At 44.4% G+C, this 18,690-nt stretch overlaps 1 protein-coding gene across 2 annotated transcripts; it reads left to right on the top strand.

Moving 5' to 3' along the window:
- Positions 1 to 531: 531 nt before the first annotated feature.
- LOC115106292 (non-structural maintenance of chromosomes element 4 homolog A-like) lies at positions 532 to 12,203 on the top strand. 2 transcript variants are annotated; one of them, XM_029628867.2, is made up of 11 exons: positions 532 to 621; positions 1,181 to 1,531; positions 2,156 to 2,236; positions 2,757 to 2,887; positions 3,186 to 3,334; positions 3,761 to 3,860; positions 4,439 to 4,529; positions 6,368 to 6,462; positions 8,840 to 8,888; positions 8,987 to 9,072; positions 11,999 to 12,203. In XM_029628867.2, exons 2-11 carry the CDS (start codon positions 1,291 to 1,293, stop codon positions 12,065 to 12,067), a joined length of 1,092 nt encoding a protein of 363 aa, XP_029484727.1. In that variant the 5' UTR covers positions 532 to 621; positions 1,181 to 1,290; the 3' UTR covers positions 12,068 to 12,203. The 2 variants fall into 2 exon arrangements, with proteins under 2 accessions (XP_029484727.1, XP_029484726.1); XM_029628866.2 differs by having other exon boundaries at positions 560 to 868.
- Positions 12,204 to 18,690: the final 6,487 nt, after the last annotated feature.

Below are 18,690 nucleotides of genomic sequence, written 5' to 3'. Positions count from 1 at the left end.
ATACTGAGTCCCCTTTATAAAACAAAGTCGCCTATCACCGACCCGGATTCACAGATGGCGGCAAAAAAAACGTGATAAAGCGGAATTAAGGCGGGGTCTGGCATTTAATAGAAATGGAGGCGGTGCGTTCATATCCCGATTCCGCGTGTTCACGTTTTATTTGACAGTAGCCTGTGAATTCCGATGTATATGTGCCACTAGACTGTTCCAGTTTGAGAATGCGCCTAAATACGCTTTTCCAAATAGTCAAATTAAGGCTTTTATAGTCATGAAAAGCAGGGTCGGCTCTACCCTTTTGGGGAACCTAAGCGAGTCCCCCTCTTCAACCAAGCGGGCAAATTGACGACCCAGAGAAAATATTGCACTTTTATAAAAATTAAAAATAAATCCCAAATCAAGCACTGGTTAATTAACATTCGTTATGGCCCAATATGATGTGTTAGGATATAACTTCCATTCGCGCTGTTCACCAACGTTTAGGAAACGTTTCGATATTGAATGCGGCTCCGCAAATCCTACGACCAAAACTTCCGCCTTCAAGCAGTCGATTCGTGCCAAACACAGATATGCCTGCAAAAATAAACTGATTGACTCTTGAGGGCTCTCAACAAAGCCTCTCCTGTGAGTATGTATATATATATTATATGTTATAGTACAAAGTAGATTTTTAGGAAATCGAACATATAAATGATTATGTAGCCAGCAAGTTGTATACCATCTAGTCAAAACCTCCCAGCAAGTGGGTGATTTGAAATCGCCATAACTTCTTTATCTGACTGCGGATGATAGCTACGTTAAAGTCAAATTAGGTCAAATTTGTAGCAACAAAACGCAAAGAAAACAACAACAACGGGAAAACAGCAAAAATGTAAGGTCAGTATTTTGTACTTAAATAATCATGCAGAGCAAACATTTGAAGCTATTAAACTGATGTTTAACTAGCTATTTCAGGAACATCTGGATTACTGTGTTGGTCTCAATCATCATATTATAATTGAGTCAATTCAAGTTTGCTAACTGAATTCCCAAATAACACTTTCAAATGTCCTTTTTTGAAAATCATTGAGGAAAACATTTAATTGCATTTAGAATCACAGTTTACATCCTGAATTCAAATTGACCTCAACCTTGCCGAATACTAAGCTAATCATCTCATCAACACTTGGTCCCCTCACCTTAGCTTGAAAGAGGGACGAACCCAAAAGGATAGAGGAGGGCGGACGACCAACCAACCAACCAACCAACCAATCAACCGACCGAAACAAAATACCAAAAACAGCCGTATCCAAGATGAGGCGAGCCAGCCGAGGAGGGGATGAATCTGGTACCGGTGCTCCCCGTCAGAACGGTGTGTCTGGGGCGAGAGGCGGCGCCAGAGGAGCGGCTGCCGATCGGGGGGATACGGTAGCCGGCGGCGGTGATGATGATGAGGCGGCGTGCAGCCCAGCAGACATGCAGGATGAGGACAATGATCCGGCGCGGAGGAGAGAGATCAGGAGCAAGTACAGGGACCTCATCAACTCTGTTCAACGTGAGTAGTGGATACGAGGGTCTGCTAAATGACTCCAATGTAATGCAAAGGTAGTGGGGACTGTCTGGAAATGGTATCCATTGGCCACAACACTTTTCAAAAACGGTATTCTCCTTGTCAATGATTTTAAAAGTATTGGATTGGTATAAGCATTGGCTGGAGGGAATTACCACAACAACAACAACAAATCAGTGATGGGGTGTGTGGAAGGGTCCACTTCGGGAGAAGGGTGGAGAATCTGGAGGCAGATGCCGGCCTGTGACAGGGTTTGTGTTAAAACTCCCAGGTGCCTGGACACCTGGCAAGTTAAAAGGTCCAGTAGGTAATTTTGTGGGCAACCTGACCAAATTCACATAGAAATGTGATTTCTAGATCTGTTATTCTCATTGAAAGCAAGTCTAAAACATCAGCTTCAAACAGCTGAACACACTAGCTGTAATTTTGGTTCTATTTCACAGCGGTTTAGATTGTACAATGATTCTCTACATGACTTGTTTTGCCATATTATATCATTTTTATTAGGCAAATGTGATCTCATTTTATCAACCAGGAAATGGGGGAGAAAATTTCTACCTGTTGTACCTTTTTTTTTTTACCAATCTATTTCTTCTCTCTTCTTCCCAGAGAACAGAGAGGACATGTTGAGTCCCACCAACAACAAACTGACAGATGTGTTGGAGGAGGCCAACAAACTGTTTGCAGAAGGTATGATAGGATCTGTCATCATGCTTCCTTCCTTCCTCGTAGTAACCACTGATCTAACATAGTCAGATTGGTGAGAGCTAACCCCTGCTTTAACCAATCTAGTAATGTCTAAATCAGTGGTTATTCAGAGGAAGGATGTTATACTATCTTAATCGAATAGCCTCCCTGTCTTCTTCTTCCTCCCTGTCTTCTTCTTCCTCCCTGTCTACTTCTTCTTCCTCCCTGTCTTCTTCTTCTTCCTCCCTGTCTTCTTCTTCTTCCTCCCTGTCTTCTTCTTCTTCCTCCCTGTCTACTTCTTCTTCCTCCCTGTCTACTTCTTCTTCCTCCCTGTCTACTTCTTCTTCCTCCCTGTCTACTTCTTCTTCCTCCCTGTCTACTTCTTCTTCCTCCCTGTCTACTACTTCCTCCCTGTCTACTACTTCCTCCCTGTCTACTTCTTCTTCCTCCCTGTCTACTTCTTCTTCCTCCCTGTCTTCTACTTCTTCCTCCTCACTGTTCTGTTTTGTCTCCTCTCTCCCAGTCCGTCAGGCCCGTGAAGCGGCTTTAGACGCCCAGCTCCTGGTGCTGGCTACAGACCTGGGGAAGGAGAAGGCCAGCCAGCTACACGCAGAGGGATCAGCCTTCGACCCCGCAGCCTTTGCTGAACACCTGGTAATGAGGAATGGGGAGGTAGAGGAGGAGGAATGGGGAGGTAGAGGAGGAGGAATGGGGAGGTAGAGGAGGAGGAATGGGGAGGTAGAGGAGGAGGAATGGGGAGGTAGAGGAGGAGGAATTGGGGAGGTAAAGGAGGAGGAATTGGGGAGGTAGGGGAGGAGGAGGAGGAATTGGGGAGGTAGGGGAGGAGGAGGAATGGGGGAGGTAGAGGAGGATGGGGGAGGTGACGAAGGTGAAGGTTACTGGTTGTCAGATTGCTAACCCTTTATCCTTTGTGTGTCCGTTGGTCTACCAGCTGTCATTCATGGGTCTGAATCGCCTGGAGGAGGAAGATGAAGATGTGGAGGGTGGAGCGAGCGGCGGGTACCTCCCCCAGGACGCCTGGCAGAGGGTAGCTAACAGAGCTCAGCGCTGCTTCAGGACTGCTCCCTCTTTCCACTATATGTAAGTGTGTGTGTACGTGTGTGTTTAGAGAGCAGAAGGTAGCAGAGCTCAGTGCTGCCCCATCTTTCCTGTGTGTGTGTGTGTGTGTGTGTGTGTGTGTGTGTGTGTGTGTGTGTGTGTGTGTGTGTGTGTGTGTGTGTGTGTTTAGAGAGCAGAAGGTAACAGAGCTCAGTGCTGCTCCAGGACTGCCCCCTCTTTCCACTATGTGTGAATCAGTGTGTTTGAGGGCATCAGTTTCCGCATGGCGAGGCCCAGAAGTGCTACTATTGATCACATAACAAGTCGTTTGATTTGTCGATCAGTGATTCTGCAAACGCAAACATCATCCTCCACCTCTTTGGGCCAAAAGCGACCGCTCACTTAAATATACACGAGAAAATGTTTAAAAACTCTCTTTCCAACTCTCTTGTGTTGTGTCTCTACCAGGATGGGATCGTTCCTGGCTGAGTTACCGCCGCCTCGCCAGAGGGTAGAGAGACAGAGGAAAGTTCCTGGGAAGGAGGTCAAGAGGATCATGCCCACTCAGGTCTCCGGCTTTAACACTGTTATATAGTAACTATATAAAACACCAAAAAAAGGCCATATCACAATACTGGACAACACACAGCCAAGGCCATCCCAGTACATCCTTGGTTTGGTCTTGGCTGTGTGTATGGTCCAGTATTGTGATATGGCCTTTTTTGGTGTTTTATATAGTTCAGTTTGATGAGCCAGGATGTATGTGTTTAGTATGTCTGTCCATCTGTTGACGATTTTATTTATTTATTTATTTCACCTTTATTTAACCAGGGTAGGCTAGTTGAGAACAAGTTCTCATTTACAATTGCGACCTGGCCAAGATAAAGCAAAGCAGTTTGACACATACAATGACACAGAGTTACACATGGAGTAAAACAAACATACAGTCAATAACACAGTAGAAAAACAAGTCTATATACAATGTGAGCAAATGAGGTGAGATAAGGGAGAAGCTTCCCTGGTTTTAACTGTATATTTCTGCTTTGGAGAAAAAAAGAAGAAAAAAAAATGTATGTCAAGGAGACTAACCTGGTTAATTAAATGTTAAATAAAGTCATCAATATTTTGTGTCATTGTCTGTTCCAGTTGAAGAGGATGGAGGAGTCTCACCAGGAAGCTACAGAGAAGGAGGTAGAGAGGATTCTGGGATACCTGCGGAGCTACTTCTTTGACGACCGTAAGTCATGGCTCTTATTACCGACTAGGGGGAGGGACCTTAGATCCTCTTCTCCAATGGGCTTCGAGAGGAATCAAGGATTGGTTGACTAGTAACATTTCTGAAAATATGTTCGTTAAATAGAGAATTAGAATGAGAAAAACACAAGTCCAAACTGTATGTCTCTCTAGCATGTATGGTTTGAAAGTTACAGCCGATTTACTCTGAGAATTTAGAATGATTAGAGGGAATATCATTTCATTATGGCCATGGTCAAAAGTGGTCCCTGGAATAGAACAAGAAGGCCCCGCCCACTGTTAAAGCTCCCAATTCACAACTTTATTGACAACCGCTACCATCCAAAACGGATCCTCGTCTCGGTCACTGCTCGGGTAGAACACGCTGCTCGGGTAGAACACGCTGCACGCTGCTCGGGTAGAACACGCTGCTCGGGTAGAACACGCTGCTCGGGTAGAACACGCTGCTCGGGTAGAACACGCTGCTCGGGTAGAACACGCTGCTCGGGTAGAGCTCGGTGGGCAGAACGGCCGCTAACTTCCAACAGCAACTGACAAGCTAGCTAGCGTGGCTGCAGGTTCGTGTGTGGTAACATGAGCTGTTTTTAAATTAAACCAAAAGAAATCCAAAACTAAATGTAGCCTATACTGTAGCCGAACCAGAAGAGAACCTCCTCCCTCTGGTGCTGGTTTTTACACAGATTCTGCCATGAAGTTCCTAAAGTCGCTAATAGGCTACAACAGAGGTCGGCGACCTTGGAGTGCTAAGTTATCGTACCATTTTCGACTGATCTCCCTCGCCAGTTAGGATTTTTTACATGCACATTTTCGTGGAACAGTTTCATTTTAATTTATAATTTATCTTATAATTTATTTATCATTTTAATTTATAATTTATCTTATAATTTATTTATCATTTTAATTTATAATTTATGATAGTCTTCATATCTCAAAATGTGTATTTATGTGGTTAATCAAAACCCTTATCTAAATGATACAGACCTATAAAAAAAAAGTAACTTCTATTGCCATTTGTTTACTATGTAGAAATAACTTGGGTCGGTCCACTGAGACAGGCTTGAATCAAATGGGTGTCTCGTGTGCCATACATTTTAAATATATGGGTGTCTCGTGTGGCATACATTTTAAATATATGGGTGTCTCGTGTGCCATACATTTTAAATATATGGGTGTCTCGTGTGCCATACATTTAAAATTTATGGGTGTCTCTCGTGTGGCATACATTTTAAATAGATGGGTGTCTCGTGTGCCATACATTTGAAATAGATGGGTGTCTCGTGTGCCATACATTTGAAATAGATGGGTGTCTCGTGTGCCATACATTTGAAATAGATGGGTGTCTCGTGTGCCATACATTTGAAATAGATGGGTGTCTCTTGTGCCATACATTTGAAATATATCTGCCACTGCTCGACTAAATTAATCTTGGTCGACCAACAGCCCTTTCGACCGAACAATCGATCAGTCGTCTAAATGGGATCAGCCCTACGTTCTTATTTCATCAGCACTGTAAAGTACAAGCATATTAAGGGTATACTATTATAGAGAACAATCTAATGATTTAATTGTATGTCATTCATAATGGCATAGGCTAAAGAAAACAACAAGGTTTAGGCATTAATTTACTAGCACCTTCTTAAAATGACCCGTATTTCACTACATTCTAGATTCTAGAGTAGTGAATTAACGTCCTATAAGGTGTAACAAAATGTTTTATAAAAACTCTTGTTGTTGACATTTTTAGAATTAGGTTAGAAATGATTTGATATTAGTTGGTTAAAGAGCTATTTGTGATGTACCTTTCTCCCCGTGTATCTCCAGCCACATCTCCCATCTCCTACTATGAGTTTGTCATAGACCCCACCTCCTTCTCCCGCTCTGTGGAGAACATCTTCCACACCTCCTTCCTGGTCAGGGTGAGTGGTTTATCCTGCAGGCATTACATTCAGGTCAGGGTGAGGGGTTTATTCTGGTCAGGGTGAGGAGGGGTTTATTCTGGTCAGGGTGAGTGGTTTATCCTGCAGGCATTACATTCTGGTCAGAGTGAGGAGTGGTTTATCCTGGTCAGGGTGAAGAGGGGTTTATTCTGCAGGCATTACATTCTGGTCAGGGTGAAGATGGGTTTATTCTGGTCAGGGTGAAGAGGGGTTTATTCTGCAGGCATTACATTCTGGTCAGGGTGAAGAGGGGTTTATTCTGGTCAGGGTGAAGAGGGGTTTATTCTGGTCAGGGTGAAGAGGGGTTTATTCTGGTCAGGGTGAAGAGGGGTTTATTCTGCAGGCATTACATTCTGGTCAGGGTGAAGAGGGGTTTATTCTGGTCAGGGTGAAGAGGGGTTTATTCTGGTCAGGGTGAAGAGGGGTTTATTCTGGTCAGGGTGAAGAGGGGTTTATTCTGGTCAGGGTGAAGAGGGGTTTATTCTGGTCAGGGTGAAGAGGGGTTTATTCTGGTCAGGGTGAAGAGGGGTTTATTCTGGTCAGGGTGAAGAGGGGTTTATTCTGCAGGCATTACATTCTGGTCAGGGTGAAGAGGGGTTTATTCTGGTCAGGGTGAAGAGGGGTTTATTCTGGTCAGGGTGAAGAGGGGTTTATTCTGGTCAGGGTGAAGAGGGGTTTATTCTGGTCAGGGTGAAGAGGGGTTTATTCAGGTGGGGGATCACATTCTCATACTGAAATGTTGATCCTCACTGTGTTTGGGCTAGTCCCGGGATAGGAAGTGTGTTTGGGATAGTCCCTGGATAGGAAGTGTGTTTGGGCTAGTCCCTGGATAGGAAGTGTGTTTGGACTGGTCCCTGAAAGGAGGAAGTGTGCTTGGACTAGTCCCTGGATAGGAAGTGTGTTTGGACTAGTCCCTGATAGGAGGACGTGTGTTTGGGCTAGTCCCTGCATAGGAGGAAGTGTGTTTGAACTAGTCCCTGGATAGGAAGAAGTGTGTTTGGACTAGTCCCTGGATAGGAGGAAGTGTGTTTGGACTAGTCCCTGGATAGGAGGAAGTGTGTTTGGACTAGTCCCTGGATAGGAAGAAGTGTGTTTGGACTAGTCCCTGGATAGGAGGAAGTGTGTTTGGACTAGTCCCTGGATAGGAGGAAGTGTGTTTGGACTAGTCCCTGGATAGGAAGAAGTGTGTTTGGACTAGTCCCTGGATAGGAAGAAGTGTGTTTGGACTAGTCCCTGGATAGGAAGAAGTGTGTTTGGACTAGTCCCTGGATAGGAGGAAGTGTGTTTGGACTAGTCCCTGCATAGGAGGAAGTGTGTTTGGACTAGTCCCTGGATAGGAGGAAGTGTGTTTGGACTAGTCCCTGGATAGGAAGAAGTGTGTTTGGACTAGTCCCTGGATAGGAAGAAGTGTGTTTGGACTAGTCCCTGGATAGGAAGAAGTGTGTTTGGACTAGTCCCTGGATAGGAGGAAGTGTGTTTGGACTAGTCCCTGGATAGGAGGAAGTGTGTTTGGACTAGTCCCTGGATAGGAGGAAGTGTGTTTGGACTAGTCCCTGGATAGGAGGAAGTGTGTTTGGACTAGTCCCTGGAGAGGAAGAAGTGTGTTTGGACTAGTCCCTGGATAGGAAGAAGTGTGTTTGGGCTAGTCCTATCCAGGGACTAGTCCAAACACACGTCCTATCCAGGGACGTGTGTTTGGACTAGTCCCTGATAGGAGGAAGTGTGTTTGGACTAGTCCCTGGATAGGAAGTGTGTTTGGACTTGTCCCTGGATAGGAAGTGTGTTTGGGCTAGTCCCTGGATAGGAAGTGTGTTTGGGCTAGTCCCTGGATAGGAAGTGTGTTTGGGCTAGTCCCTGGATAGGAAGTGTGTTTGGGCTAGTCCCTGGATAGGAAGTGTGTTTGGGCTAGTCCCTGGATAGGAAGTGTGTTTGGGCTAGTCCCTGATAGGAGGAAGTGTGTTTGGACTAGTCCCTGGATAGTGTGTTTGGACTAGTCCCTGGATAGGAGGAAGTGTGTTTGGGCTAGTCCCTGGATAGGAGGAAGTGTGTTTGGGCTAGTCCCTGGATAGGAGGAAGTGTGTTTGGGCTAGTCCCTGGATAGGAGGAAGTGTGTTTGGGCTAGTCCCTGGATAGGAGGAAGTGTGTTTGGGCTAGTCCCTGGATAGGAGGAAGTGTGTTTGGGCTAGTCCCTGGATGGGAGGAAGTGTGTTTGCACTAGTCCCTGGATAGGAGGAAGTGTCAGCTAGATGTTATTATTAGATAGCAGGAAGCCACTTCAAGACACTGCTGTCTCCAACACTTCTCCTATTGATATGTCATGTGGATAGTTGGTGACGACGTTGTTTGTGTTTCTCAGGATGGTTTGGCGAAAATGTACCTGGATAATCACAAACTTCCTTGTATCGGTAAGAGAGAACCTCCCATTGTGACAAAATGACTTTTCTTGTTAAGCTGTTTTGGGGTAATCGTTAAGCCATCATTAACGTGTCTTTATCTCTGACAGCCCCTGTGGAGGAAGGGGAGGTGGAGGCTGGAGGAGCGTCTAACAGGCAGCAGTGTGTCATTTCTATCAGCCCCAAGAGCTGGAAGGTAACACACACTGGGACAGGGACACACTGGTACAGAACACACACACACTGGGACAGGGACACACTGGTACAGAACACACACACACTGGGACAGGGACACACTGGGACAGGGACACACTGGGACAGGGACACACTGGGACAGGGACACACTGGGACAGGGACATACACACACCCACTGGGACAGGGACACACACACCCACTGGGACAGGGACACACACACCCACTGGGACAGGGGCACACACACCCACTGGGACAGGGGCACACACACCCACTGGGACAGGGGCACACACACCCACTGGGACAGGGGCACACACACCCACTGGGACAGGGGCACACACACCCACTGGGACAGGCGGACACACACCCACTGGGACAGGGACACACACACCCACTGGGACAGGGACACACACACCCACTGGGACAGGGACACACACACCCACTGGGACAGGGACACACACACCCACTGGGACAGGGACACACACACCCACTGGGACAGGGACACACACACCCACTGGGACAGGGACACACACACCCACTGGGACAGGGACACACACACCCACTGGGACAGGGACACACACACCCACTGGGACAGGGACACACACACCCACTGGGACAGGGACACACACACCCACTGGGACAGGGACACACACACACACTGGGACAGGGACACACACACACACACACTGGGACAGGGACACACACACACACACACTGGGACAGGGACACACACACACACACTGGGACAGGGACACACACACACACACTGGGACAGGGACACACACACACACACACACTGGGACAGGGACACACACACACACACACTGGGACAGGGACACACACACACACACACACTGGGACAGGGACACACACACACACTGGGACAGGGACACACACACACACACACACTGGGACAGGGACACACACACACACACACTGGGACAGGGACACACACACACACACACTGGGACAGGGACACACACACACACACACACTGGGACAGGGACACACACACACACACACTGGGACAGGGACACACACACACACACACTGGGACAGGGACACACACACACACACACACTGGGACAGGGACACACACACACACACACACACTGGGACAGGGACACACACACACACACACACTGGGACAGGGACACACACACACACACACACACTGGGACAGGGACACACACACACACACACACACACTGGGACAGGGACACACACACACACCCACACTGGGACAGGGACACACACACACACACACACTGGGACAGGGACACACACACACACACACACACTGGGACAGGGACACACACACACACACACACTGGGACAGGGACACACACACACACACACACTGGGACAGGGACACACACCCACTGGGACAGGGACACACACTGGGACAGGGACACACACACACACACACACACACACACACACACACACACACACACTGGGACAGGGACACACACACACACTGGGACAGAACACATACACATTGATTTTTAGCATAGTTTCTTGTAATTCTTTCTCCGTATATAATTTAGTCTATAACAGTAGAGTAGCACCTCGTATTATCAGCGTATTCAACAGCAGTTAAGAAATATATTACCTTCAACAGTGTTGTCTTGTGATCAAAGACGTCAATGTTTTGGGATTATTGGTGTCGTAAAAACAATTAGCATGTTTCACATTTCAGTGGACTTTCTAACAACGATCAGCTTTTTGATAAGCGGTTTAGCCCCCCCCAAAAAAAAATTACATCCCCCTATTATTGGCATACGGGCCCCAGTTATTGGCCACCTTACTATTTTGTTAATTAAATGAATATATCTTTACATTTTTTGTTCAGAAAAAGCCCGATGCCGATGCCCCATCCTGTAGACTCTTAAAAATGGTTTCTTCACCGAAATATTCTTCAGTGTTGTAACCAAATAATGTTTCATTATTTTTGTTTTACAGATTAATCTCATGTTTTGAGAAAGTAGATAACAGTTTAATACTAACATATAAATTGAGTATGAATAATTTAGGTTAAAAGTTGGATATTAAATGATGTGGGGTCTGTCGCGTAGTCGAATTTTACAATATACATCGTGTCCCACAAAATGTGTGTGTGTATGTGTATATATATAGATATATAGAGATATAGATAGATATATATATAGATAGATATATATATAGATAACTTTTCTGAAAACTCTGAAAACCTAATTTAACTTACATAAACTGCAATGATCGGTGGTCAGCTAGCTAGAAGGGTATCTTGAGTTGCAAAATGCACCTTTATTTACCAACCTATTTAAATGTTGAGCTCGAGGTCATTTAATCCTCCAACCTCTAGAGGCGGTCTGAAGTTGGTGGGGAAATTAGCTAGAGTTGTTTGTTGTGGTTGTTGATGATGATGTTATATCACAAGATGATCAACTGTTTTCTTCTGAAGGAGTTGGATGATGTTATATCACAAGATGATCAACTGTTTTCTTCTGAAGGAGTTGGATGATGTTATATCACAAGATGATCAACTGTTTTCTTCTGAAGGAGTTTGATGTTATATCACAAGATCAAGTTGAAGGAGTTGATGATGATGTTATATCACAAGATGATCAACTGTTTTCTTCTGAAAGTTGGATGAGTTGTTATATCACAAGATCAATGAAGGAGTTGATGATGTTATATCACAAGATGATCAACTGTTTTCTTCTGAAGGAGTTGGATGATGTTATATCACAAGATGACCAACTGTTTTCTTCTGAAGGAGTTGATGATGATGATGTTATATCACAAGATGACCAACTGTTTTCTTCTGAAGGAGTTGGATGATGATGATGTTATATCACAAGATGATCAACTGTTTTCTTCTGAAGGAGTTGGATGATGTTGTTTTCTTCTGTTCTCTCTCTCTCTCTCTCTCTCTCTCTCTCTAGGAGTTAATTGAGGCCTTTGATATCACCGAGCCACTGATCCATGCTCCCAGCACACAGCACACAGAATGATGCTGATATAACAGCTATTTCCTTTTAAAACATTAGAGAATTTTATCGACTTTAACTTTAGCTATAAATATTAGTTTTCTATTCATAGGTCTTGTTCGTGTTTTTTGTATTATTTGATTAAAGAGAGTGAACCCAAGACAGTGATTGTGTGTTTGACTTCAAGGAAGAAAATGACGGTGATCTCTACACATCCTAAACATATATTTTTCTGAGCTAACACATCACAATCAGATCAAGGAATGAGAGATTATTCCTGTTCGCCAGGGCTTCTTTTCCTGGTACCCAGATATACAACGTTTTTGCTTTGCAGAAGTCTTGAAGCCTATAGTTCCCCACAATCCTTTTTGGCCAAAGGGTTTAGATGTTCCTGCTAGCCTGCTGTGCTTTTCAGCTACCAGCTGCGTTTGATAGTGATTTTAATGCATTCCTATGTTGTGTTTGTTTAGGTGGAAATCATTCATCATGTAACTTCAGGTAAATAATGGGTGTAAATGGGACGTTTCAGTTTCAACATGTAAATAATGGGTTTATAGGGGACGTTTCAGTTTCATCATGTAAATAATTGGTTTGAAGGGGACGTTTCAGTTTCATCATGTAAATAATGGGTTTGAAGGGGACGTTTCAGTTTCATCATGTAAATAATGGGTTTGAAGGGGACGTTTCAGTTTCAACATGTAAATAATGGGTTTGAAGGGGACATTTCAGATTCATGTAAATAATGGGTTTAAAGGGGACGTTTCAGTTTCATCATGTAAATAATGGGTTTGAAGGGGACGTTTCAGTTTCAACATGTAAATAATGGGTTTGAAGGGGACGTTTCAGTTTCATCATGTAAATAATGGGTTTGAAGGGGACGTTTCAGTTTCATCATGTAAATAATGGGTGTAAATGGGACGTTTCAGTTTCAACATGTAAATAATGGGTTTGAAGGGGACGTTTCAGTTTCATCATGTAAATAATGGGTTTGAAGGGGACGTTTCAGTTTCAACATGTAAATAATGGGTTTGAAGGGGACATTTCAGATTCATGTAAATAATGGGTTTAAAGGGGACATTTCAGTTTCATCATGTAAATAATGGGTTTGAAGGGGACGTTTCAGTTTCATCATGTAAATAATGGGTGTAAATGGGACGTTTCAGTTTCAACATGTAAATAATGGGTTTGAAGGGGACGTTTCAGTTTCATCATGTAAATAATGGGTTTGAAGGGGACGTTTCAGTTTCAACATGTAAATAATGGGTTTGAAGGGGACATTTCAGATTCATGTAAATAATGGGTTTAAAGGGGACATTTCAGTTTCATCATGTAAATAATGGGTTTAAAGGGGACGTTTCAGTTTCATCATGTAAATAATGGGTTTAAAGGGGACGTTTCAGTTTCAACATGTAAATAATGGGTTTGAAGGGGACATTTCAGATTCATGTAAATAATGGGTTTATAGGGGACGTTTCAGTTTCATCATGTAAATAATGGGTTTGAAGGGGACGTTTCAGTTTCATCATGTAAATAATGGGTTTGAAGGGGACGTTTCAGTTTCAACATGTAAATAATGGGTTTAAAGGGGACGTTTCAGTTTCAACATGTAAATAATGGGTTTAAAGGGGACATTTCAGTTTCATGTAAATAATGGGTTTGAAGGGGACGTTTCAGTTTCATCATGTAAATAATGGGTTTAAAGGGGACGTTTCAGTTTCAACATGTAAATAATGGGTTTGAAGGGGACGTTTCAGTTTCATCATGTAAATAATGGGTTTAAAGGGGACGTTTCAGTTTCATCATGTAAATAATGGGTTTAAAGGGGACGTTTCAGTTTCATCATGTAAATAATGGGTTTGAAGGGGACGTTTCAGATTCATGTAAATAATGGGTTTGAAGGGGACATTTCAGTTTCATGTAAATAATGGGTTTGAAGGGGACGTTTCAGTTTCATCATGTAAATAATGGGTTTGAAGGGGACATTTCAGATTCATGTAAATAATGGGTTTGAAGGGGACATTTCAGTTTCATGTAAATAATGGGTTTGAAGGGGACGTTTCAGTTTCATCATGTAAATAATGGGTTTAAAGGGGACGTTTCAGTTTCATCATGTAAATAATGGGTTTAAAGGGGACGTTTCAGTTTCATCATGTAAATAATGGGTTTAAAGGGGACGTTTCAGTTTCAACATGTAAATAATGGGTTTAAAAGGGACGTTTCAGTTTCAACATGTAAATAATGGATTTATAGGGGACGTTTCAGTTTCATAATGTCTTACTACTTTGTCACAGCATCAGAACATTTTCATTTTAAAACCCACAACATTCCTACAGTGTGTCATGTTTTCCTCTGCCCTATTTCAGATGAGTGCACTCTACTTTCTAATGCTGTTTTTGTAGTTGCATGAATGCAGACATGCGTCATGAATCAAGACTCATTGCCTCTGGGTCTGTGTTTTCGAGAGAGGCATGGTCCTTTTACGCTCCTAGCTGCCTCTTCTCCTCCCTTGCCATGTGACCAGTTTTCCCTCCAGTTGCTGTGTTCCTCTGCCTGATATATATTATACCATGAGATGGGATGTTATTGTAGTAGGTCCAATGTTAACCCTGGGCGGTGCAGGCGAAGCATGTATTAGTCCCTGACTCACACACTCTCACTCACATACACACAACGGGAGTCACACACTCTCACTCACATACACACAACGGGAGTCACACTCTCACTCACATACACACAACGGGAGTCACACACTCACTCACATACACACAATGGGAGTCACACACTCTCACTCACGTGCATACACACAACGGGACTCACACACAGAGAGAGACAGATACACACAACGGGACTCACACACAGAGAGAGAGACAGATACACACAACGGGACTCACACACAGAGAGAGAGACAGATACACACAACGGGACTCACACACAGAGAGAGAGACAGATACACACAACGGGACTCACACACAGAGAGAGAGACAGATACACACAACGGGACTCACACACACAGAGAGAGAGACAGATACACACAACGGGACTCACACACACAGAGAGAGAGACAGATACACACAACGGGACTCACACACACAGAGAGAGAGACAGATACACACAACGGGACTCACACACAGAGAGAGACAGATACACACAGGTAGCCTAGTGGTTAGCGCGTTGGGCCAGTAACCAAAAGGTTGCTGGATCGAATCCTCGAGCGGACCCACTGTTCTAGGTATCCCCCTTTCCACGGGCCCCCACACACCTCTCTGATCCAGAGGGGGTTCGGGTAAAATGCGGAAAACAGTTGTACAACTGACTAGGTATACCCCCTTTTCCTCACACACACACACACACACACACAGTTGACACACACTTCCTCTGTGGCATCTCCCTCCCGCAGCAAGTCCTCCTCCTAGCCTGCTCCAGCTCTCCTCTGTGATGCTTCCGTAGCCGTTTCACTGCCTGAGATGCAGTTCTGCAGAGCGGTGTTCTGTCAGCCCTGTAGCACCACTACAGCCACATCGCCTGTACTAGATGATATGGAATGCAGGATGGGGAACTGTATAGGAATCGCACCACGTAGCAGTAGCCAGGTAGGTACAACAATCTCTCTACATCCTTCTCTCTGTGTGTTTGTGTGAGAGAGAGAGAGGTAAGGCTGAAACATTTCTCAGAAAATCAGCTGTGTTGGTGGCTAAATGCTTGTCGTGGATGGAGAGGAAGAACGGCGAGAGGGAGAAGATGAGAGATGCAAAATGGATGTATTTCAGTGTTTGAGTACAGTGGCTGTGGAGAGGCAGAGTGTGGCTGTACTGCTGTGTGTTGGAGGGCTGATGTCAGGAGCTGGAGAGACTGAGAGAGAAGGGGGAACGAGGAAGACAAGAAAGGGGCAGGGAGAAGCCAGCGGATGTGGACTAAAGCTGTGAGATGGGGAAAGGCAGAGGAGTAGAAAGGATAGAGAGATGAGAAGGAAACAGAGAGAGCGGGGACACTGGGTGGCAGAGAGAGAGAGAGAGAGAGAAAGGGGGATATTGAAGGGAGAGAGAGAGGGATCTTAGAGCGAGAGAAAGATTTTAAAGAGAGAAGGGATCTGGTTGTAAAAATTGAATGAATTAACAGATTAAGGGACTGTATCTAGAGAAGGAAACACGGATTTGTCTAAAGGGAAGAGAAAGATTTCTAAACCATTGTTTCTTGGGGATACGGTATAGGCAAAGCGCTCAATATAGAGCTCTCTATATTCCTCAGTACTAGAACACCTTTGGATTTTGATACATGCAGTGGCTAGGATTAGGGTTAGATTGGATACATGCAGAGATCTCACACTGTGTAGTCAGTGGCTAGGATTAGGGTTAGATTGGATACATGCAGAGATCTCACACTGTGTAGTCAGTGGCTAGGATTAGGGTTAGATTGGATACATGCAGAGATCTCACACTGTGTAGTCAGTGGCTAGGATTAGGGTTAGATTGGATACATGCAGAGATCTCACACTGTGTAGTCAGTGGCTAGGATTAGGGTTAGATTGGATACATGCAGAGATCTCACACTGTGTAGTCAGTGGCTAGGATTAGGGTTAGATTGGATACATGCAGAGATCTCACACTGTGTAGTCAGCGGCTAGGATTAGGGTTAGATTGGATACATGCAGAGATCTCACACTGTGTAGTCAGTGGCTAGGATTAGGGTTAGATTGGATACATGCAGAAATCTCACACTGTGTAGTCAGTGGCTAGGATTAGGGTTAGATTGGATACATGCAGAAATCTCACACTGTGTAGTCAGTGGCTAGGATTAGGGTTAGATTGGATACATGCAAAGATCTCACACTGTGTAGTCAGTGGCTAGGATTAGGGTTAGATTGGATACATGCAGAGATCTCACACTGTGTAGTCAGTGGCTAGGATTAGGGTTAGATTGGATACATGCAGAGATCTCACACTGTGTAGTCAGTGGCTAGGATTAGGGTTAGATTGGATACATGCAGAGATCTCACACTGTGTAGTCAGTGGCTAGGATTAGGGTTAGATTGGATACATGCAGAGATCTCACACTGTGTAGTCAGTGGCTAGGATTAGGGTTAGATTGGATACATGCAGAGATCTCACACTGTGTAGTCAGTGGCTAGGATTAGGGTTAGATTGGATACATGCAGAGATCTCACACTGTGTAGTCAGTGGCTAGGATTAGGGTTAGATTGGATACATGCAGAAATCTCACACTGTGTAGTCAGTGGCTAGGATTAGGGTTAGATTGGATACATGCAGAGATCTCACACTGTGTAGTCAGTGGCTAGGATTAGGGTTAGATTGGATACATGCAGAGATCTCACACTGTGTAGTCAGTGGCTAGGATTAGGGTTAGATTGGATACATGCAGAGATCTCACACTGTGTAGTCAGTGGCTAGGATTAGGGTTAGATTGGATACATGCAGAGATCTCACACTGTGTAGTCAGTGGCTAGGATTAGGGTTAGATTGGATACATGCAGAGATCTCACACTGTGTAGTCAGTGGCTAGGATTAGGGTTAGATTGGATACATGCAGAGATCTCACACTGTGTAGTCAGTGGCTAGGATTAGGGTTAGATTGGATACATGCAGAGATCTCACACTGGCTCTAAGATGATCGAAACAAACCTGAGGAGACTGATTACATCATCGGGCGTGGGATATTTATTTATAGCCACGATAGACTGGTTCAGAAAGCCATGGTTCAGAAAGCCTGTTCTGTTCTGTCCAGCTTGTGATTGAAGCCGATAGAGGAGGAATGGACTCTAGAGAATAGAACACTATTATCCAACATATTATTAATGCTGATCCTCACTATTAGTTTTCCCTTTAGACACGTCACAATCATCTTTATTGACACACAGTGGCAAGAAACAGTATGTGAACCCCTTTGGAATGATCTGGATTGTTGCATGAATTGGTCATCAAATGTGATCTGATCTTCATCTAGGTCACAACAACAGACACACACAGTCTGCTTAAACTAATAACACACCAACGATTGTATTTTTCTTGTCTATTTTAAATACATTATTTAAACATTCACAGTGTAGGTTGTAAAAAGGATAATGACTGTGAACCCCCCTAAAGGATAATGACTGTGAACCCCCCTAAAGGATAATGACTGTGAACCCCCCTAAAGGATAATGACTGTGACCCCCCTAAAGGATAATGACTGTGACCCCCCCTAAAGGATAATGACCCCCTAAAGGATAATGACTAAAGGTGAACCCCCTAAAGGATAATGACTGTGAACCCCCTAAAGGCTAATGACTGTGAACCCCCTAAAGGATAATGACTGTGAACCCCCTAAAGGATAATGACTAGGAATGACCCCCCTAAAGGATAATGACTGTGAACCCCCCCCTAAAGGATAATGACTGTGAACCCCCTAAAGGCTAATGACTAAAGGCTAATGACTGTGAACCCCTAAAGGATAATGACTGTGAACCCCCTAAAGGCTAATGACTGTGAACCCCCTAAAGGCTAATGACTGTGAACCCCCTAAAGGCTAATGACTGTGAACCCCCTAAGGCTAATGACTGTGAACCCCCTAAAGGATAATGACTGTGAACCCCCTAAAGGATAATGACTGTGAACCCCCTAAAGGATAATGACTGTGAACCCCCTAAAGGATAA

The sequence above is a fragment of the Oncorhynchus nerka genome, linkage group LG23 (genome assembly GCF_034236695.1).
Source record: "Oncorhynchus nerka isolate Pitt River linkage group LG23, Oner_Uvic_2.0, whole genome shotgun sequence".
Lineage (NCBI taxonomy): Eukaryota > Metazoa > Chordata > Actinopteri > Salmoniformes > Salmonidae > Oncorhynchus > Oncorhynchus nerka.
Note: the sequence above shows the minus strand (reverse complement) of the source record. Positions and strands in the feature narration are given on the sequence as shown.